Below are 23,142 nucleotides of genomic sequence, written 5' to 3' on the forward strand. Positions count from 1 at the left end.
ACATGAATTCAGCGGCAGCCACAGGAAGGGCCTGACAGACAGATTAGATTTAAACACCGCTTCAGCTGTGGGCAAATGTTTCAGAGCTCTAGGCAGACTGTGGAAATAATCATCAGAAATAAAACCTGCTGCAGGCTAACAGATAAACCCACTTTTCCTCCTTAGGTTTCTGTTTGGAAAGATACAGCAATGCAACGCAACGGGAAATACATACAGCCTCCTAATTCTCATGAGTAAATGTAACTGTTTAACCACGACTTGAGATGAGATTGACCACTTTGTTCTTTTTTTTAAAAATTCTTTCTATGTTATTTATTATTTAATAAATGTTCTGATTCGCTTTTGTTTATTTTGTTGCTTATTTGATCCTTTTTTTAGTCATTTTGTTGATTATTTTGTTCATTTTATTGATTATTTTGTTAATTTTAACCAATTTTGTTGATTATTTTGTTCGTTTTTACTCATTTTGTTGATTATTTTGTTCATTTTGCTGATTATATTGTTCATTTCTACTCATTTTATTGATTATTTTGTTCATTTTAACTCATTGTTGATTATTTTGTTCGTTTTTACTCATTTTGTTGATTATTTTGTTCATTTTAACTCATTTTGTTGATTATTTTGCTTATTTTGTTGATAATTTTGTTCGTTTTTACTTATTTTGTTAATTATTTTGTTTATTTTAACTCATTTGTTGATTATTTTGCTCATTTTGTTGATTACTTTGTACGTTTTTACTCATTTGGTTGATTATTTTGTTCATTTTAACTCATTTTGTTGATTATTATGCTCATTTTAACTCATTTTGTTGATTATTTTGCTTATTTTGTTGATAATTTTGTTCGTTTTTACTCATTTTGTTGATTATTCTGTTCATTTTGTTGATTATTTTGTCCATTTTGTTGATTATTTTGTTCATTTTTACTCATTTTTGTTCATTATTTTGTTCATTTTAGTGATTGTTGTTCATTTTTACTCTTTTTTTGTTGTTGTTTTGCTTACTGTTATTACATTGCATATGATATTTATTATTTAATAAATGTTCTTATTCACTTTTCTTCATTTTGTTGCTCATTTGATCCTTTTTTTTAATTTTATTTTTGTAGGTTTTTGCTTATTTTTTCCACATTATTTATTATTTTGTAATTTTTTTTAATTGTTTTTTTATCATCTATCTATCTATAAAATGTACAATGTGATATCATGAAATCGCACAAATTTCAGGTTGTTCATGTTATTCACATTTTTTAACAGATATTTTGAAATTTTCATGATCCACTGGAGATTTTATTTATTCATTTTGTTCTTTTTTTTTTTTTTGCAATTCTTTCTATGTTATTTACTATTTAATAAACTTTCTTATTCACTTTTGTTCATTTTGTTGCTTATTTGATCCTTTTTTACTTTATTTTAGTAGGTTTTTGCTTATTTTTTCCACAATATTTATTATTTTGGAGTTTTTCTTATTGTTTTTTATTGTCTGTCTATCTGAAAAATGTACCACGTGATATCTTGAAATCGCGCAAATTTCAGGTTGTTCATGTTTTAGAGATAGACAGACAGACAGACAATAAAAAACAATAAGAAAAACTACAAAAATAATTAACAATGTGGAAAAGATTAGCAAAAAATAAGCAAAAACCTACTAACCTACATGTTTTAACAGATATTTTGACATTTTCATGATCCACTTGAGATTATATTTATCACTTTGTTTTTTTTTTTGGCAATTCTTTCTGTTATTTATCATTTAATAAACTTTCTTATTTGCTTTTGTTCATTTTGTTGCTTATTTGATCCTTTTTTACTTTTAGTAGGTTTTTGCTTGTTTTTTCCACATTATTTATTATTTTGTCGTTTGTCATATTGTTTTTTGTCGTCTGTCTGTCTAAAAAATGTACAACGTGATATCTTGAAATCGTGTAAATTTCAGGTTGTTCATGGTTTAGATAGACAGATAGACATTATTTTTATTTATTTATTGTTTGTTTGTTTGCTTATCAACCATTTATGTACCAGTACTTATATTTTGTTGGTTGATTTTTGTTTTGATTTCACTGTCTACATGTTTGAAATAATCATTTCATTCATTCATTCATTCATTCGTTCATTCATCCATCAGGGGTATTAGTTTTGTGAAGCAGCAGATGTGGTAAATATTTGTAAATATTTGAGCTCAGAGGACGGGGTTTACAGATCTGCACAGAAAAAACAACACAACAGCAGCCGGAACATACCGACTGGGACACACTGACACAAGCCTGAAGATGATTGACAGGTGGAAGCAGGAAACCAGTGGTGAGAGGAGGAGGAGGAGGAAGATGAGGAAGATGAGGAGGAGGAGTGATTCTACCTTATAGGCGACTCGGGGCGGACATTTCTTTCCCAAACCTAGCGGAGGAGACATGTCGCGAAGCATCTCGTACATGTCGCGATAAGTCATACGGCCGCTTCCCGGGCAAACATGGTAGGAGGGATGAAGATTTCCCAAGTGAGGAAGAGGAGGAGGAGGAGGAGGAGGAGTTGGCATTAACGGGGTAAGGGGGGGGGGGGGGGGGGGGGGGGGTTAGAGCATAACAGAAAGTGGTGATAAAAGATCATATGGGAGGGAAAAGAAGAGGAAAACAGAAATCCTTGTTAATAAGATTTCCAGGATATCGTGTCCGGAATTCCATCCTGGTGGGTTTGAAGGAGACGCCGGATGGAAGGATCCTGGTGGAAGGGATGTGTTTGGGAATGAGAGCGCATTTGACATTCAAGGGACACGCCGCTGAAAACATGACCGTTTGGCTTCATTTCATCTGACCTTAAACTGGTGTGAACACTTCTAACCCTCAGGAGTCTGGGTGGAGTTCCTCCAGTTCAGGTTTGTCTGTTGGAAACTGATGACGCTGGGTTGTTTGGTCTCGTTTTTGAATGAAATCTGAGTCAGAGAAAGGTCAGTTCTTTACTGTTTTTCATCGAAAACGTATTGAACAAACTATTTTTATAACTTAGAATGAATATATAAATTGAAAACTTCACAAAGATATTACATCAATAAAGTTATTTACAACTATTTATATGAAAAGGCCGGCAATGCTTTTTTTTTAAATGAAAACTATTACAACTATATACAACTACATACAACTATTACAACTATATACAACTATTACAACTATATACAACTATTACAACTTTATACAACTATTACAACTACATACAACTATTACAACTATATACAACTACATACAACTATTACAACTATATACAACTATTACAATTACATACAACTATTACAACTATATATAACTACATACAACTATTACAATTATATACAACTATTACAACTATATACAACTATTACAACTACATACAACTATTACAACTATATACAACTATTACAACTACATACAACTATATACAACTATTACAACTATATATAACTATTACAATTACATACAACTATTACAACTATATATAACTACATACAACTATTACAATTATATACAACTATTACAACTATATACAACTATTACAACTATATACAACTATTACAACTACATACAACTATTACAACTATATACAACTATTACAATTACATACAACTATTACAACTATATATAACTACATACAACTATTACAACTATTACAACTACTACAACTATATACAATTATTACAACTATTAAAACTATATACAACTATATATATATATATATATATATATATATATATATATATATATATATATAACTTTTACAACTATATACAAGTATATACTACTATTAAAACTATATATAACTATTACAAGTATATACAAGTATATACTACAATTAAAACTATATACTACTAATTACAACTATTAAAATCATATACTACCATTAAAACTATATACAACTATTACAACTACATACAACTATTACAACTATTAAAACTATATACAACTATATACAACTACTTATAACAACAACCAGCTCTCCCATGATGCCACACCTCTGACTGGTTGATGTATTTCGTTTTTCTAATAAATGCAGTGACATGTTTTTTTTTTTATATAAGCGTTTCCCTCAGAAGCCTGTTTTGACCGTCTCTTCCTGTACTAAACGTACACTAAACATGATGATAATATTGCAGAATATTCCGTTTTTACTGTGTGTCATAAGTCTGCTTTTCCTTGGCCTTTCAACACGACTGACTTCACAGTTTTACTTCAACATGTGCACTTTCTACACAAGTGGAAACGAAGACTCGCGGCTCCGTCTCGTCGCTATGTCATCTTCAGTCGGTTCGCGATTTGGACGTGGTGGTGCGTTCAGGGACTCCTAAGGGTTAAAGTAAAGTTCCTCCAGTAGTCCTAATGATATATGACACTTGATGCTGATTAGGAGAGCGTGGCGTGACATGATTTTCAGCGGACTGTTCCTTTAAGATGCCCTCTGTTTCTGCATGCTAAGAGACATCAGCAGTAACCAAAGTGGAAACAAAGCACACAATGCTCTGGCTTCACTGCCCACTCTTCCTTCACTTGTGCATTTAGGAAAAAAAAAAAAAAAAACTAAACTAAACTAAAATAGACATCACATGGTTGGATGGCTTTTGTTGGAGCCTGACTTGCGGCATTGTTTCCTGCGCTTCGCCATGGTTACCTGCCAGCTGGTTAGTGGAGGATCGATGTATGTTTTATATGCATGTGTGGTGGGATCATTCTCTGGCACGGCAGGGAATGAGTACAGACGTTTTCACAGTCTGAAACCATCAGTCCCTTTAGATCTAAAAGGACTGTGTGGGAGTGCAAACCTTATAAGCCACCCTGTTAGGGCACTTCTTCCCCAGGCCCAGGGGAGGGGAGATAAAACGCAACAATTTGTACATATCCTGATAGCAAATCCTCCCGCTGAAAAACACAAAACACGGTTCAAGAGGTTAGGACACACATCATTATTATTATATTATATCATCTAAACAAGGGGTGGGCAAGCTTTACAGCAGGGGTGTCCAACATAAGGCCCGGGGGTCCAACAAAAAGACTCTGAAGATATGAACAGTCAAGGGCAGGGGTCTCAAACTCATTTTCTTTCAGGTTCCACATTCAGCCCGATTTGATTCCAACTGGGCCGCACCGGTAAAATAATAGCATCATAACCTGTAAGTCAGTGTTTTTCAAACTTGGGGTCAGGACCCCACGTGGGGTCACCTGGAATTCAAATGGGGTCACCTGAAATTTCTAGTAATTGATAAAAAAAAACAAAAAAACAACTTACTAATAAAATATATGTTGAGTTGACAGAGACAATCCCAATCTATAACAGACAAACTGTGAGTGTGAAACTGAAGCACTGTGGTTCTGTTTATCTGTCAAATGTTCACTGTGGTCAGTTTCAGATGCTGCAGCTCTTTCATAATTCATAGTTTGAGTTCTTGTTTGTTCAGTATTAATTGTCAGCCTTGTAAACCACAGCTGGACTGACTGTACATATCCTGACCAAGGAAAATCCAGCTCTCCCTTTGTGCAGTAATCTACACCTGGATTTACTGCCTCCGTGCAGAATAATATACATTATATAGACTAAATGTCGACTAAAATTAACGTTTATTTGCAACATAGTATAGCAAACTATTACAAGATGAAAAACAAATTAATTTTAGCAAAAAAAAAAAAGAAAAAAAAAGTGTGTTTTGAATGTCTGGGGTCGCCAGAAGTTTCTGATGTAAAAATGGGGTCACGAACCAAAAAAGGTTGGAAACCACTGCTATAAATATTGACAACTCCAATTTTTTGTTGTTTTAGTGTAAAAAAAAAAACAAAACCCTATTAAATGATAAAAATACTTACTTTTATAAACGATCCAAACAAACAAAAAAAGAAACTGAAAGAGAAAAAACTGAAATTTCTTAAGAAAATTAAAGTGCAATTTTAACAATATTCTGCCTCATCTTATCATTTCTACATGTGCATTATGGATCGGATCTACACAGACACAAAACACTTAGTAAGAGGCAGAAAATAGTTAAAATTGTGCTTAATTTTCTTCAGACATTTCAGGTTGTTCATATTTGTTCAGGTTATTCACATTTTATTGTTAAAGGATAGTTTGTAAATGTAAAGATTTCCATAATTTAATGTGATTTTTTTGCACTAAAACAAAGACAAAAATTTGAAGTTGTCATTACGGATAGGCATAATGTATTCATAAAGGTTATTCATATTTTCATAATGCAATTTAACTTTTTTCCACACTAAAACAAAGTGAAAAATTTGGATTATTATGGCCCTTGAACTAAAATTACTCTGACACCCATGCTTTACAGATTAAAGTCAATTCTGACCCGAAACAGAAGAAAGAAATCTGTCTGGATTCATTAAAAAATGTTTAAATCCATCTACGTTTTACTATGAGCTGGCTGGTCCGCAGTAGCCAATCTATAATTAGCTTATAACGTTATATTAACACTACAATAATGCATCCTTTTGGTGCATTTATGAAATTATGCAACTATGATATACAAAACATTCAAGATTTTTGTGCTATTTTCAAAACAAAATTACATTAGGTAATGGAGAAAAAGCCCCACTTTTAATAATAATAATAATAATAATAATAATAATAATAATAATAATAATAATAATAATAAGAAGAAGAAGAAGAAGAAGAAGAAGAAGAAGAAGAAGAAATTAGATTTTGTCATTTATTTTTGAAAAAGAGAAATTTTGAACAAATGAAAAATAAGTATGATAAAAAATATAGAATGACGTATAGTTTTTGATTTTTGTCATGTATGCACATTTTTACTGGTGGACAGTGTTAGAATAGATTCAGATCTACAACAACATTAAAAATATGGATTTATTCAGTTCATTTCATGTTTTTTGACAAAGCTACAGGAGTCATAGACAGAAGCTAAAGGGCCCCATTTGGCCCCAGAGCCATGGGTTGGACACCCCTGATCTAAAATAACACATCATTCACTGTAAGAAAATAGAACATTAAACAGGCAGGAGTATAAAGTTTACAGTAAGAACACCTGAATATTCACACTTATCGACTCATGAACACTCGGTTTTAAAACGTGTCTCAGGTGATCAGATCAGATATGAAAGGAAATGTGGTGACGCATGTTGTCTAGTGGACAAGAAAAAAGACTACAACAGTTGGACTGAACATCCAAGTCAAGCTAATAAATGCATAAATAGATCAATAAATGCATTGATGTCCAAAAAGTTGGAATAATTCTGTTTTCCTTTTTTTTTTTGTTTCCAGTTTATAAACTTCAATAATCACCTTTGATCAGGTGCAATGATCACATACTGAGCCCAGGTTATACTTTATCTGTCAAGAATAAACCACACTGTCACAATCAATTCATGGGAAGAAGTAAAAATATGTTATTCCAACTTAATGCACAACAGTGTGTAATCAATTAGACCAAATGTAGATTGAGTTTAGTGTGGAAATATTGGACAGGAACATGAATATATCATCTGAAGAATTTGCTTTCTTAAAATAAAATGAAACAAATTTTAAAAAATAATTAAAATAAAAAACAAAATAAAACAAAACAAAAAATGTAATAAAACAACATTTTAATAAAAAAATAAAACAAACAAAAAATTAAACAAAACAAATTTTAAAAGCCGAAAAAAAACCCAATATAAAACAAAAAATAAAACAAAATAAAAATTTCAAAAATAAAATAAAATGGAAACAAAATAAAATGAAACAAAAAAATAAATTAAATTAAAATAAAATAAAACAAACAAAAAATAAAACAAAACACATTTTAAATATCGAATCAAATAAAAAACAAAACAAAAAATAAAACAAAACAAATTTTTAAAAATCTAATTAAATAAAAAACAAAATGAAACAAAACAAACAAACAAAAACACAATTTCAAAAATACAAAAACAAAAAATAAATAAAACGAAACAAAAAATAAATTAAATCAAAATAAAATAAAACAAAAAATAAAATAAAACACATTTTAAATATCAAATCAAATAAAAAAACAAAACAAAAAAATTAAATTAAAACAAAATAAAAAACATATTGAATTTGAACAGTGTCATGTGTGTCCGTTCACTTCTATTCAAATCACCTAAAAGCATTTTAAAACCAAGAGCGTAGGCGGAGTCAGTCCATTTAATTTCCCAGCATTCCCAGAGAAAACACCAGCGCGTGTAGTTTAACGGTAATAACAGCCGTTCATCATCTCCTTTTGAAAATCTCTCCAAACCAATAATAAACTCCTGGCTGCAGCCGGAGATAACGACGGCAGTGATGTGTTGGAGCGTCTGAAAATACGCTCAGTGTTACCGTCAGCAGCTCGTTTATATTCACAGGCATAAATTACCCCCCCCCACCGTACAGTGTGTGTCAGGTAAAGGCAGTTTCAGATTCCGTATTCGGTCTCTCACCTCTGCTGGAGTCCTGACTCACTGACAAGGCTTCAGTGAAACCTGAGCCGCCTTAATCTGAGTCAGATTAGGCCTCGTACTCTCCTCCAGCCCATTTACAGATTATCAGACGGAAGGAAGGGGCAGAAGAGGGGACCCACAGGAACCTGTCGTCCCCCCCCCCCCCCCCCCCCCCGCAAAAGTGGAGGGATGGATGGAAATAGCTCGTCTTCACACGGCGGTGACAGACTGAGGAGCTTTGGTGCCGGCAGCTTAGTGACGACGACTGAGTGGACGCCAAGCGGAACACTGGATTTACATGCATCAGTCCGGCCGACAGGGGGTTCGTCAGCAGCCTCACCCCCAACACCCCACCCCCCCACTCCGGCTCAGGCTTAATGTCATTCACCCGCCGCTCCCATTGGGATTTTCCCCTTCCTGTGTCACAGACTCATCCAGCTGGAACTCAGAAGCCTTCTGAACTGTTGGTCTTTACTGGTCCCTTAAACACTCAACTGTGGACTTTATCCCTTAAAACAAACTCACACCTTATGGACTCCTTCCAACTGTTCAGTAGGCCTGTAAAAGGTACACAAAATTTTCGGTTCGGTGCGTTTTCGGGTTTTGAAAGCCATAGTTCGTTTTTTTTTTTCGGTTCGGTACGGGAAGAAAGAAAACCCCTCAAAATGTCTTTAATGCATTTATGAATTTTTGAACATTTTTCCCCCAGTTTTTGGAGACAACAGAATATAGAAAAACAGGAATAATATAATTCTGCTGCTATAAATCAAATAGAAAATAAAATTTTAAAAAATATTACTAAATGTATTTTAACCCTTTCATGCATGAATTATGAGAACCTTCATCAAAATGTTTTCCTGAGTGTTTTTATTCCTCTTTAGGCATGAAAAAAACAATGCGATTGAAAAATTTCGTCTGAAAAATAGATTTAGAAAATAAATGAAATAAAAAATATTTTAAAAATTTTAAAAAATACATAAAAAAACAATAACGAAAAAAAAAAAATCTTATGAACCTATTTTTCATGAAGTTGCAAAAAATGACCACTCAGCTGGACACCACACGTTTAATTTTTGACGCACAGAAACATGCATTTACTGAAAAATTGTGTGAAAATTATGTGGAGGGCTTGTGATTCTGGGGGTTTATGCTCAGGAGAGAGCTACATAATGTCACCAATTCATGTCAGAAATGATATGTAGTGTCTTAAAACTTTAATAAAGATATGTGTTTAAAAAAAAATGAAAAGAAACAAAATCCATGAATATATGAGAGAACAGCTGTAGAATAGCTGTCCACTGTAGTGACCACTGTGCATGAAAGGGTTAAACATTAGTTTTGCACTTTTCACTGAAAGGTAGTTTTGAACAAACAACAAAAATCAAATCACAGTTGTCAGCTCACATTCTGCATTAAAATAACAGCAAAAAAAATTCCACATGAAGGGAAACATTAACAAGAGGACAAACTGGTATTCTGTTGAAACAAACTGATGAGCAACACTGGCAACAAAATAAACCAACAAACTGTTTAGGCCACGTTGTATGTTTGTGTATGTGCAGGGTGCGGTTTGTCAAAAACACAGAAGGGGGGAATTGTGTTTTTTTCTTTTTTTTTTTTTTTGGAGCTGGGGGATGAGCAGTTATTTACCTGGGGGTGCAGTCCATAACTAACGCTGGCGTGAAACGAAAGTGAAACTTTACATGTTTTCAATGCCAAGAGAGACAGACAGACAGAGAGTGCAGGTGTAAGTGTATGACAACTACCGGACATTGGTGGCAAACGTCCGTCTTATCAGCGCCTCTTTCCTCGTTTGTGTCTTTCACCTGAACCCGCAGTGATCCCAAACAGGACTGTAATGATGGTGGAGGGTCTTCAGTCTCTTCCTTCCAGGTTCACATCATATTTGTTGGGGTTTTCTTAACTTTATATCAGCTGCTATTTCATATTTCGGGTCAATGTGCGCTTCTTCAATATGTCCGTGTGGAACTAGCGCAGATTTAAAGTTCCGCATCCAATGATGTCTTTCATGTCTTTTTCTTTTTCTCAACATACTGTGGCGTTTCAGTACAGCTGTGTACCGAACTGAACAGGTGCGTACCAAAACGGTTTGGTTCTGTATGTGTACCGTTACAGGCCTACTGTTCAGTTGTTTTAAGCACTTATCTGACTGGTGTTATTTATTAGGGATGCACCTATACCGATACCAGTATCAGGTATCGGGTCCGACACTCAGCTATTTTTTAAAGATTTCTTGGGTGGTATAAAAGTGTTGTTCAATCGTGCTGCTCACACGTGCCTTTAAATTTTCCCCTTGGACACAAATACAGTTTTTTGAGTTGAACTGAACCTTATTTCAACCCTTCCCATTTCCATCAGAGTCCCTTCCCTCAGTTTGACACTTGATACGACATGGAGCGGCCACACCTACCAGGCTGCGGGGTCGTACTCCGCCCACACTCGGATGAATTCGTCCAGGTGATGAGGCCCCAGGATGGAGGCGTCTCTGGTCAGGTACTCGAAGTTGTCCATGATGACAGCGACGAACAGGTTCAGCATCTAGTGAAGGCGGTGTTTCAGAAATAAAAGATATCAATGACGTGTTAATAATGAGGTGAGGCGGAGGTGGAGCGTTAGATATTTGCTCTAACTCTGCTCAGTGGGACTGTGTTTTTTATACGTAGAAAATTCTGACTCTGTTACTACCTTCAAATCCCAGCTTAAGACTTATTTATTCAGACAGGCCTACTCAATTCCATAATTTCACTTTTATCTACTGCCGTGTTATGTACCTATGTGTTTTATACATGTATGTCTGTAATTTTAATTGTGTTTTATTTATTTTTAACAACTTTGGACGGTGACCTCGAGTGTCCTGAAAGGCGCCTATAAATAAAATGTATTATTATTATTATTATTATTATTATTATTATTATTATTATTATAGTATTGATATTAAAAGGTGAAGAGACTTGATCTTTCATATTCTGCTGACAGGAAGCTAAACAATAGGCTGTTTTGTGGAGAAGGGGTGGGATTACATAAATTTGTTGACTGGTTCTTCTTGTCCACAACATTTCATTGCGTTACTGATCGTATGTTAACCTACAGATTACAAATAAATTAAATCTGATCTGAACGTCTGTATATATCAACTGTGCATGAATTGCATGCTGTTTATTTTAATAACGCAGAGAAATATTTAACAAGTAATTTAGGTTTTTTTTTTTTTTTTTTTACTGCAGAATGCATAAACCTCCAGTAATGTGCAATAACCCTGTACGATGTGAATTATGTGGAATAAGTTTGTGCAATAACCCTGTTCTTACAATAACAATGCAATATTTACTCAATATTTATTTAAACATAAATGCACTATTTTTATACAGACTTGAGTTCATAGTTAATATTGTGTCCATTCATATTTTATGTCTATTTTTATTTTGTTCTACTTTGAGTCCTATTCTATTCTATTCTATTCTATTCTATTCTATTCTATTCTATTCTATTCTATGTTAACCTACAGATGACAGTGACTCGTGATTTACTTTCATGAATACATTGTTTTAAAACTCCAAACACATTGCATGTTGTATATTTAAATATTTTTTTTTATAAAAATGTAGAGGAATGTTTAAAAGTAATTTAGTTTTTTTTTTTTCTGCAGAATGCTTAAATTGTCTTCTCACAGCAGGAACGACATCTCCACGGGGATGTTCTATCAATATGTAAATCTGTGCGTAGTAACAATAAAAAGATGTAAATCCATTCCAACCCCCCGCTGACCTCTGACATACTGACCAGAAAGGAGCAGAGGAAGATGAAGGAGACAAAGTAAAAGTAGGCAAAGTCACTTCCACACTCTTTCCCTGCAGTTCCGGACAGTTTATCACACGGTCGGTTACTGAGACACGCCAACATGATCTCATGCCACGCCTCGCCTGTCGCACTCCTGAAACACACAAAGACCCACAGTTTTGCTGCTACAGACATTTGCAATTTAGCCCATTATAAGTAAATGGGAAAAAAAAAAAAGAGTTTAAAAATTCACACAAATTTTGAACTTTGACCCACTGCTCCTGAAATGTAATCAGTTCTATTCAGGGTCACTGGCAATCTATAAACCCAATTTGGTATGAATTCAACCTGTAGTTTTGCTGCTAGAGTGTTAACAGACAAACCGAACCAAAAACAATACCCCTTGCCTTCCCTTTGGGGGCAGGTAATAACCTATAAATAATGACAACACTAGATTTTCTCCATGGTCTAATGTGAAAAAAATAAAATTACATTATGAAATTCTTTACATTTACAAATCCTGTCACAATAAAATCTGACCAACCTGAACAAAAATGAGAAACCTGACATTTCGTAAGACAAATACGTGCAATTTTAACACATTTTAATATAATGTCTGTTGGAAATGTTTTCTGCATTTGTAGACTGACTATAATCTGTAAATTGTGTTAATATTAAGATGTGACATAATATTGGTGAAATTGCACTTAAAAAAAAAAGATATTTCAGGGTGTACATGGTTGATCAGGTTATTCAAATTTTCATAAAGTAATTTAATTTTCAAAGTAAAATAAAGAGAAAAATGTGGATTATTTATAGGTTATTCTGCCGTTTATTGTACTTGTCTGGTTACATTGGGCTGAATGTGGAACCTGAACTAAAATGACTTTGACACCCCTGGATTAAAGTACGTGAAAAACCAACACTGTGTGAGAGTGAAGGGCAGAGGTGTGGACTGAAGCATGAAGATTACCTGAAGAGGAGGGTTAAAGCCTGGAAGAACGTCTGGAAGTTGTTGTGATGATTTATGGCGGTTTCTTCATTCAGTTCGATGTTACCGAACACCTGAAAAAACAGATGATTGATACAGAATAAAACTAGAAAAGACCTCAGAGAGCGCAGACACCTGCCAAGGCAGATCAGATCCTCATTTAAATAGAGCGGTCTGCAAGACTTTGCACCTGTTGGCATTTGCACAAGCAATCTTAGTAAATCACCCACAAACTGCGGATCAACCTCACACGCAAAATTCTAGACTGTGCAGACAAATTAGTGCACGCAAATTGGGATCTTACTAGACCTGGCTCTATGAGTTCATGTATAATGTCCCTGTTTCTTCTTTCAGTTTGATTGGACCTGACGATTAAAACAGAATAAAACAAGTGTTCAGAGAACGCAAACCTGCGCCAAGCACCCTGAACGGTGTGCATGTGTGGATCGACTATTTCTTTTTTAATTCAACAGTTTCCAGGTTGTTCCATACAGCAGAAAAAGTTGAAGCTTGGTACCAGTCATGTGTCTGTCAAATTAGATTCAATTCCGATCAATATTTGTTGAGGTATAATTTTAAATGTGTGGTAAATGGGATTTTCAATGTTAAATGTAAATGTCCAGAGTCCACATTCCACAGTGGATGTGGAAAATTTTGTGCCAGATACAAGATATAGTTCTAAGCTACAGGTGGATCAAATTGGAGGCTAATTGGAGTTATTTTGAATTTTTTATGAATTTTCGAAAGTTGCTCAATGATGAGAGACAGGAAAACATGAGATTTTGTGACCTTGCTGTGACCTTGAACTTTGGCCTACTTGGCCCAAAACTTAATGGGTTGGTCCCAGGGCCTAGGCCTATCTGTGGGGAAGATTTGGTAAAGATGGGTGGAATAGTTTTCCCGTAAAGTTGCTAACAAACAAACAAACAAACAAACAAACAAACAGACAGACAGACAGACAGAGACAGGCAAACAAAGACACAAAGTGATCAGAATAGCTCCTGGCGGAGGTAACTAATGACACTGGTCTACAAGGAAAATGCTTCCAGAATAAAAGTAATGAAATTTTACCACATGAGAGTCACTGATAAAGAAAAATCAAGTCAAAAATGCTGGTTGGCTGAACTTTCCAAGATACAGCCTTGGGTCAAAATGTGAAATTCAAGAATTAACAAGAGAATGGGTTTGACTCAAAAGGAATATTTGTCTCAGAGCAACAAGATCTACTTCAAAACACTGTCTGCACATTAGAATACATTCACTTTACAGGTTCTATTTAGTGGAAGATTAATAAAACTATTATATAAATGTACATAAACTAATATATATGTGTAATAACACTTAATCATATACCTTGAAAACATCAGCAAACCAGCACTTTTGTCATTTATTTTCCAATTAATCTTATTAAAATACATAACATTTAGCACATTTAATCTCTGAAGCAAATCATTTCTAAAAACTTGTAGACCAGCGTGATCAGAAAACGTCATTAAAACTGACACATACCACATGTCAGTGAAGCTGCCTTGATTGAAAACTACATTTAAGCAGTAGGTGTGTTTAACTGTTAATACTGACGTCTGGCTGTAGGTCTGTAAAGAACCCAAAGGCCTGTTTGAAATATTCATTCACCCTTCGGCATGTCCGCACCGCCGGCCTACAAACTGTGACGGCTCCACCCTGGAGACGCCACACACCAATCAAATATGGATGCAGCACCTAGACCGTGCACAACAACTGCAAACCCAAACGTTTGCATCACATTATCAGGAGGAGAATGAACGAAAACATAAGAACGGTGCAAAAATATGAAGAGTTTCACAGTCACACCAACAGTGATTAACCCATAAAGACCCAGTGGTGCTTTTGTGTCAGTTTCCAAATGGACTTTTCTCTCTATTTAACCTTTTTAAATGATTTATCACCATTTACCATAAAGTCATCCTGTGTATTTTGCATTTTTCACTGTAAATAATGTATTTTCCAATATTTAAGTTAGACAGTCATGAAAACTCAATATATTAAAACAGACAAAACTGAAGAAAAAGTGACTTTTTTCAACAAAATACATCATTAAAACTGAAAAAAGTGACAAAAAACAGATGTTTGTGAAAAAAAAACCTCTTATAACAGCCCAAAACTAGAAGCACTCGGAGAGCGCAGACCTCCGCCAAGGCTGATCAGTGCCCCCCCCCCGTGCGCCAAGGAGGTTATGTTTTTGCCAGGGTTTGTCTGTCTGTCTGTTTGTCTGTCCGTTAGTGTGCAACATAACTCAAAAAGTTATGGACAGATTTTGATGAAATTTTCAGGGTTTGTTGGAAATGGGCCCCCCCGTGGGCCCCCCCCACCCCCGATCACCACCAAAATTTAATCATTTCTTCCTTATCCCATTTCCAACAAACCCTGAAAATTTCATCAAAATCTGTCCATAACTTTTTGAGTTATGTTGCACACTAACGGACAGACAAACAGACAGACAGACAAACCCTGGCAAAAACATAACCTCCTTGGCGGAGGTAAAGATGTGAAATTATATATATATTTTTTTTACTTTAGGTGTAACCCATAATAATAATAATAACCATTTATCATGTCATCCTGTGTGTTTTGTATTTTTCACTGTGAATAAAGTATTTTCCAATATTAAAGTTAGACAGTCATGAAAACTCTAAGTTCATTCAAAGGTTATTATATTAAAACACAGAAAATTGAAGAAAAAGTTACTTTTTTCAACAAAATATATCATTAAATGAACATAAAAAACAAGTGTCTTTTCCTATATGCATTTTAGATGTTCATGAAAACAGAGCAAATTTAAAGGTAATTATACTAAAACTGAAAAAAGTGACATAAAAGATGTTTGTGTAAAAAAAACTCATATTTTGTACATTTTTTATTCATTCATGTTTAAGCTTATTTTGTTGGGTATTTTATACTTTTTTTTTTTACTTCACATTAGTCAATTTTTTGCTCACATTTTTCACATTATTTATTATTTTGTTATTTTTTTTATTCAGTTTTGTTCATTTTATTGATGGCTTTGGCTGTTTTAGTTCATTTAGTCGCTTATTTTATACTTTGTTACTTCATATTAGTCATTCTTTTGCTTATATTGTTCATGTTATTTTTTATTGTGTTGATTTTTATTCACTTTTGTTCAGTTTATTGATGACTTTGGCTGTTTTAGTTCATTTACTTGCTTATTTTATACTTTTTATTTCATATTAGTCAATTTTTTGTTCACGTTTTTCACATTATGGATTATTTTGTACATTTTTTTTATTCAGTTTTATTCATTTTATTGATGGCTTTGGCTGTTTTATTTCATTTAGTTGCTTATTTTATACTTTTTTATTTCATATTACTCAATGTTTTGCTTACATTTTTCACGTTATTTATTATTTTGCACATTTTTTATTCATTTTTGTTCATTTTATTTATCGTTGAACATAAACCCAGTGTGTCCATCCGCTGTCACTGATCCAACTCCATGGGTTTTACTGGTGAATCAATGTTGTAGAAGATGACTGTGTTTCCACGGTAACCTCAGAGCCTCTGAACGTCCAAATGGGTCATATCTGATGACCATGAAAAGATGAAGAACTGTATTTTACACCAATTATTGACACGCATTAATAGGATGAGTGGATCGACATGTATGAGACAGTTTAGATCAGTAGATGGTTATTGTCCACGGCGGATGTTTGGATCTTTATGGGTTAAAAAGTGGAAAATGTCCCACGTCAGGTGTTTATCAATAGCAAAACACTGCATCATCGGTATTGACAGAGTGTCTGGAAACATGATGAAGCTCACAGTTTAGGAGACAGGCTAATGTAAGCTAACACCTGTTCAGTATTATGCAATCTGAAGCAATAGCACAGTAATGGCAGTTCTGCAAAGCTGACGTATTAAATATTTATTCCGACTGTTTCGCAGATGTGTCGATTCAGCTGTTGGCTTATTTGACAGACAGATGAGCGTCGCTGGATTGGGGACACCTAGACAAAGCCGTCCCCAAAGGATTTCTATATTATTACTATATTAAGGCTACCAAGCTGCTGTTTTATTGCATTCCTGCCTGTTGTATGAGACTGATATTATATAGATTTTTCTATTTGTCGTCTGTGACTTTTACTTTTTGTTTATTTCTGGAGAAGATATTCCCTGGGTTTATATGAGCTGCTGATATTTGAGTCTATACACGGTCAGCCTTATGATGTTGAAGAATAATATGGTGTTCAACAAGATCAATAAGCACAAAGCCAGGCATTTCATAAGAGAGTGCAGCGGGATTTATGAATGTCACGGTCGTATAATAATAAAAAAAATATCAAAAGCACCAAAAAGGAAAACAGTGCACGTTCATTTTGTGGCATTATTACCTGCAAACTAAACCCAGTGCATGACATAGAGGCTTTTCATGTGTTTTTGTTGTGGCTGATATTACTTATAAACGTGATGAAAACAACAGCAGGGTAAAATACAGCAACACGAACAGGTGTAAATGTGAGTGTAAATGCACTAAAAGGCAATTAGGTGGAAGTGAGAGTACCTGGTGGAGACGAGTTTTATAACATGAGAAAAACATGAGAAGCAAAGTCGTCATCGAGCACCGACTTCATCTGTTTAGACGTGTTAAAGACGTGTTTCACAGCACATGATGAATTGGCTTTACCAGTGTTTTTTGACGTCATGACTTTCATGATTAAAGGTGCGGGAGACTTTAGTGACCAATTTTTCATCAGATCTGTCAAACCTCAGTCATATCCTCAGTATCACGAATCTGTAAAGGCGGCCATACACTGTGCGATTATTTCGATCGTTGCACGCAGCTCCATCTCAAACTGTGCGAATCAATCGTACAGTCAGGCTCATGATTCATGTTCTCACACTGTACGGACTGATGCTCGTATGCGACCTGACTGCTCACACTGTAGGACCATACACCAGAGGACGCACCACACGCTCGACTGTTGTAACCAGAAATACAACGTTAAAATACCAAGGGATCCGAAAGTGCATTGACGATTGTGTATTGGCGTGTCACGAAATGGTAGTGCTAAACAAAAACCAACGACCTGCTTTGGTAATATGTGCCATTACCTGCGGGGAATCAAAAAAGAAGAAAAGACGACGTGTTTGGTGCAGGAATTGGTTGTCCAGACGTGGACAGTATGGGCTGTCAGTCCTACAGCAAAGGGAACTAGAGGGAAGCTGCAACAGCTAAACTGCACTAGGCCAATAGCCAGCTACTGTTAGCTTAGAATTAGCTTACAGTAGCTGGCTATTATTGTATTGGTGCATGCACAGTGTGACAATTTGAGGCCCATGGGCTCGCGGCACTGCTTTAACAGTGCGATACCCTCACGAGGAGCGAGCAGGATTTCAAAAAGCTCCATTTTCCTTGTGAACACACGATTGCGGGTTGTGAGGTGTTAATGGCTTCTCCTTACCCCATGTACACTGCACCAAGCACCACACACGATTAGAGGCACATCTGGCCTGATCCCAGAAAGAGTCGCACGAGTGAGAAATCGTCTCTAAAATCGCACAGTGTATGGCCGCCTTAAGTCTTTCTGTCATTACTCACCTGAATCTCTTGCATTACAGTTTCTTAGTGCCATCCACCATAAACAAACCATGTGTTTACATTCAGAGCCGGGAGGGAACTCGGGTATCTTCAGAATTTTGTCGCGATGTGCATTGTGGGAAGTGAAGGCTTGCGCAACCGCCTGACAGTGGCAGCTGGAACAAACACGATGCGGAAACGGCAGGAGCTGCCTTCCCTCTGTGCATATTCCTCCAGCCGTTTCCGCGTTTCAGCCGTTTCCACGTTATGTTTGTTTCATTAATATAATATCATATGGCGTCACTGCTGCTGCCGCTGTCAGGTGGCTGCGCGAACCTCCGTAACCCACTATGCACGTTGTGACAAAATTCCGAAGATGCCCGAGTTCCCTCCCGACTCTGTAAACAAATGGTTTGTTTCTGGTGGATGGCACTAAGAAACTGTTCACCGTGATGCAAGAGATTCAGGTGAGTAATGACAGACAGACTGACAGATTCATGATACTGAGGATATGACTGAGGTTTGACAGATCTGATGAAAAATTGGTCACAAAAGTCTCCCGCACCTTTAATAAGAATATTAGATGGAAAAAAAAGCAACAGATTTAACCCTAACCCTAAACCCGCACTAATTGCTAACCCTAAATCACAGGTGTCAAACATGCGGCCCGGGGGCCAAATCTGGCCCGCCAAAGGTTCCATTCCGGCCCTGCAGGATGAAAGTGCAAAAATGAACCTGAACAGTCCAGGTTGTCAAAAATCATTTTGGTTCAGGTTCCACATACAGACCAATGTGATCTACAGTAAATAAATCAACACAATAACCCATAAATAATAACAACGACAAATTTTCTTTGTGAAAAATTATGTTGAAAAAAATTTAAGTGAAAAAAATACCATTACACTGTGAAAATATTTACATTTACAAAACTATTCTTTCACAATAAAATGCAAATAAATACATAAATAAAAACAAAGATGAACAACCTGAAATGTACAATTTTAACAATATTCTGCCTGTTACTAAATGTTTGGTGCATTTATGGATCCACTGTGATCTGTAGTTGTGTTCATAAGAGATGTAATATTTATAGAAATTGTTCAAATTTTAGTTCCAAACTCCAAAATTTTCACAATATTCTGCCTGTTACCAAATGTTTATGTAACACTGTGTGTAAATGTACATGTATAAATAGTAAGTCGAGGCATAATATTGTGAAAATTGCACTAATTTTTCAAATGAAATATCTGTTTTTTCAGGTTATTCACATCTTTTTTGTAAAATGTAAATATTTTCATAATTTAATTGGATTCATTTTTTGTACTAAAACAAAAACTTGGATTTGTCATTATTTATAGGTTATTAAGTCATTATTTTACTGGTCTGGCCCGCTTGAGATCAAATTGGGCTAAATATGGAACTGAACTAAAATGAGTTTGACAGCCCTGCCCTAAACCTAACCCTGACGCTAACCGCTAATCATGCTACTGGTGTGCTATTTTACGCGGTGTAAATATACACGCTGAAAGCTTATAATGCGTACAGATAACACGCCAATTAAAAGTGTTATCTGTACACAATTCATGATATCACGTTGAGATTTTTGAATTTTTGACCACATGCCATCAAACAGCATTAAATAACATGCGAAAGGATGAAAGTGCATTTGTATAGCACGCCAAATGCAATAAACTGGCGTAACATACAACGTGTTTTCATGAGATCAGTCTGAAAATCTAAATTTCTCAAAACTGTCCACAGGATGCTGCATAAAAATTTTGAAATTAATCTGACTTCTAGTTTTGGAGAAGAAGGTTGTTGAAATGTAGACATTGGTGACCTTGAGTTTGAGTCTTAGGGTGTATTCACACCTGCCTTGTTTGGTCCGTTTAAAATGGACCAGAGTTCGTTTGCTCCCTTGGTTCGGACCTTTTGGGCTGGTGTGAATAAAAACCACCGAACTCTGTTCCGGACCAAACAAGTGAACCGAGACCCAGTTGAAGAGGTGGTCTCGGTGCGGTTCCATACGAACCCTGGTGCGGTTCGTTTGAGGTGTGAAAGCAGGCCGGACCCGATCCGACACAGTTGGGTTTTTTGTACCTAACGAGCTCCCGTCGTGCGTCGAGCATTATGGACAATAGAGTTTTACCAGAGAAGCGCTCAGAGTGAGGATAGACTACGGAGCTGAAAATGAGCCATGGTCAAACTTGGAGCTCGGAAGGGACACACTGCCTTTTGGACATCTGGGCAGATGTGCAGATAACACAGCTGCTAGAAAGGACACAGAAAAACTCTGACGTTTTCAGCTTGTTCAGCGAGAGAATGATTAGGACGACGGTTAGATTTGTCTGTTGTGCTTGAAATAAAAAATAATAAACGACTTCATCACCCCCAGCAAACTTTACCTGCGTTAAGGAATTCTGTCCCTGGTTAAACTCAACGGTGATATAGGATAGATACGCATAGGTAAGCAGGACGGAGCACTAATGCTTTTGGAGAACAGTCTTTTCATAAACTAGCAGAATTCACACTTCAGACCTGTTCTGTCTGGTGTGAATCAGACCAACAGTCACAAAATGATGTGCACACATGAGTGCTGTCCTCCATAGCTGTCTTTCCCTGTGTCTTCGTCATTGAGAAATGAATTCTACAATACTGTAAACCTGACGTTGAATCAAACGCTCTTGCTGCTCAAACACTTGTGCAGACGTCTGCATCTGTAAAAACCGCTGTGACGATAACAAAAACAGCAGCAAAATTTCCATGATTCTGTCCTTTCACTTTGGACTGAGTGCTTTAATGGACACTGCTCATTTCTGTCCAATGGATGAACGACCTCAGCACACGTGGTTTTGTTTACAGATTTTGGTCCACTTACAAAACTGTACAGTGTGAATACGAACCGCACCAAATTAAAAAAAAAAAAAAATTTGGTCCGGACCAAAGCAAGTGAACTATCGGACTTTCCTGGTGTGAATACACCCTTAAAGGTCACTCAAGGTCAAAGGTCACGGACCCAAATGAAAGTCCATATATGACTTCCTATCACTGATCAATAGGAACTATATTAATATCTGGAACCATTTACATGTTATAAACCATCAAAATATGGACCTTTATAAATAAAGGCAAAATTTTCAAGTTTCAAAAATTTGTCAACAATTCAAAATCTAAATTTCTCAAAACTATGAAAAAACTGTGTAGAAATTGTCCCAAGGAAGATAGATTTAAAAAAAAAAATTTGAACCAGTAGTTTCATCAGAGAGGATGTTTGAAGACATTGCTAATGAAGCTGAAGCTGAAGCCTCCACAGTTAAAGCAGGAGGTGTGTTTGTTTGGACTGGGCTGGGCTCTCAGACTCCACATGATGCCGGTCATTTCCTTCCTTTGTGTGTTCTTCAAACTCACCTGCATCCCAATGATGGCGTAGATGAAGAACAGCATGGCAATCAGCAGACAGACGTAGGGCAGAGCCTGGAGACACAAACACAGGACATCAGGTCAACACATGGACTGGACTCACATCCACAAACCTGAAGGACAAAAAAAGGGCTGACACCGAGCAGGAAATAAACATCTATGGAAGTTACAAGGGTTTCCTCTCGCATTAGAAGACTGTTGTGATATTAATGCAAATCAATGTAGAGAATCCAAACTAAATGCATTTACCAGATCTACTGGTTGGACTTCCATGGTCCAGTGGAGAGCCTGAGCAAGTTTTGGTTTTGAACTATTTAACTTTCCCCTGCTCTACCTTTTCCAAATGTTTGGTTGTGATAACAGCCCAGAAAGATGTGAAATTATCATTATTGTTGTTTTTTGTTGTAGTGTTTTTGTTTGTCTGTTTGTTCTTTTCTCTTTTTTTGTGTTTAATAGGTTTATAGGTTTGTTGTATATATCTGTTTTTTTGTATTGTGTCTGTGTGCCTCCCAAGGTTAAAATAATTTTGGATTTTTCATTATAGTTTAGTTTTATTTAGTTTGGACTTTTTTTTTCTCTAATTCAGTTTGTTTGAATTTGTTTTTAGAGCAGGTTTGCTAGTTTTAATTAGTTTTCGTTTTTTTCTAAATGTTTAGCTACCTCCACCAGGAGATATTGTGATCACTTTGCTTTGTGTGTTTGCATGTTTGTTAGCAAGATAACTCAAAAAGTTATGGATGGATTTTCATGAAATTTTCAGGAAATCTTGATACTGGCATAAGGAAAAATATGATAACATTTTGGTGGTGATGGTGGGGGGGGGGGGGGCAGATCTGTCTTGGCGGAGGTCTGCGCTCTCCGAGTGCTTTTCTGCTTCTCTTGTTTTAGTTTAGTTTTTTCATATCTTTTATCTTCCTTGCCGTCGTATTCAAAGAAATCCCATGAAGAACTTTCTCCCAACT

At 35.7% G+C, this 23,142-nt stretch overlaps 1 protein-coding gene across 1 annotated transcript in view; it reads right to left on the minus strand.

The window, feature by feature from the left end:
* Nucleotides 1-23,142, minus strand: part of LOC115429602 (voltage-dependent N-type calcium channel subunit alpha-1B-like) — a 469,655-nt gene that overhangs the window by 84,225 nt on the left and 362,288 nt on the right. The window contains exons 39-43 of the mRNA XM_030149195.1: nt 22,169-22,234; nt 13,168-13,259; nt 12,198-12,348; nt 10,828-10,955; nt 4,778-4,874 (exon numbers count right to left, since the gene is read on the minus strand). Coding sequence (XP_030005055.1) covers nt 4,778-4,874; nt 10,828-10,955; nt 12,198-12,348; nt 13,168-13,259; nt 22,169-22,234 — 534 coding nt within the window. The remainder of the gene's footprint in view (nt 1-4,777; nt 4,875-10,827; nt 10,956-12,197; nt 12,349-13,167; nt 13,260-22,168; nt 22,235-23,142) is intronic.

The sequence above is a fragment of the Sphaeramia orbicularis genome, chromosome 12, assembly GCF_902148855.1.
Source record: "Sphaeramia orbicularis chromosome 12, fSphaOr1.1, whole genome shotgun sequence".
Taxonomy (NCBI): Eukaryota; Metazoa; Chordata; class Actinopteri; order Kurtiformes; family Apogonidae; genus Sphaeramia; species Sphaeramia orbicularis.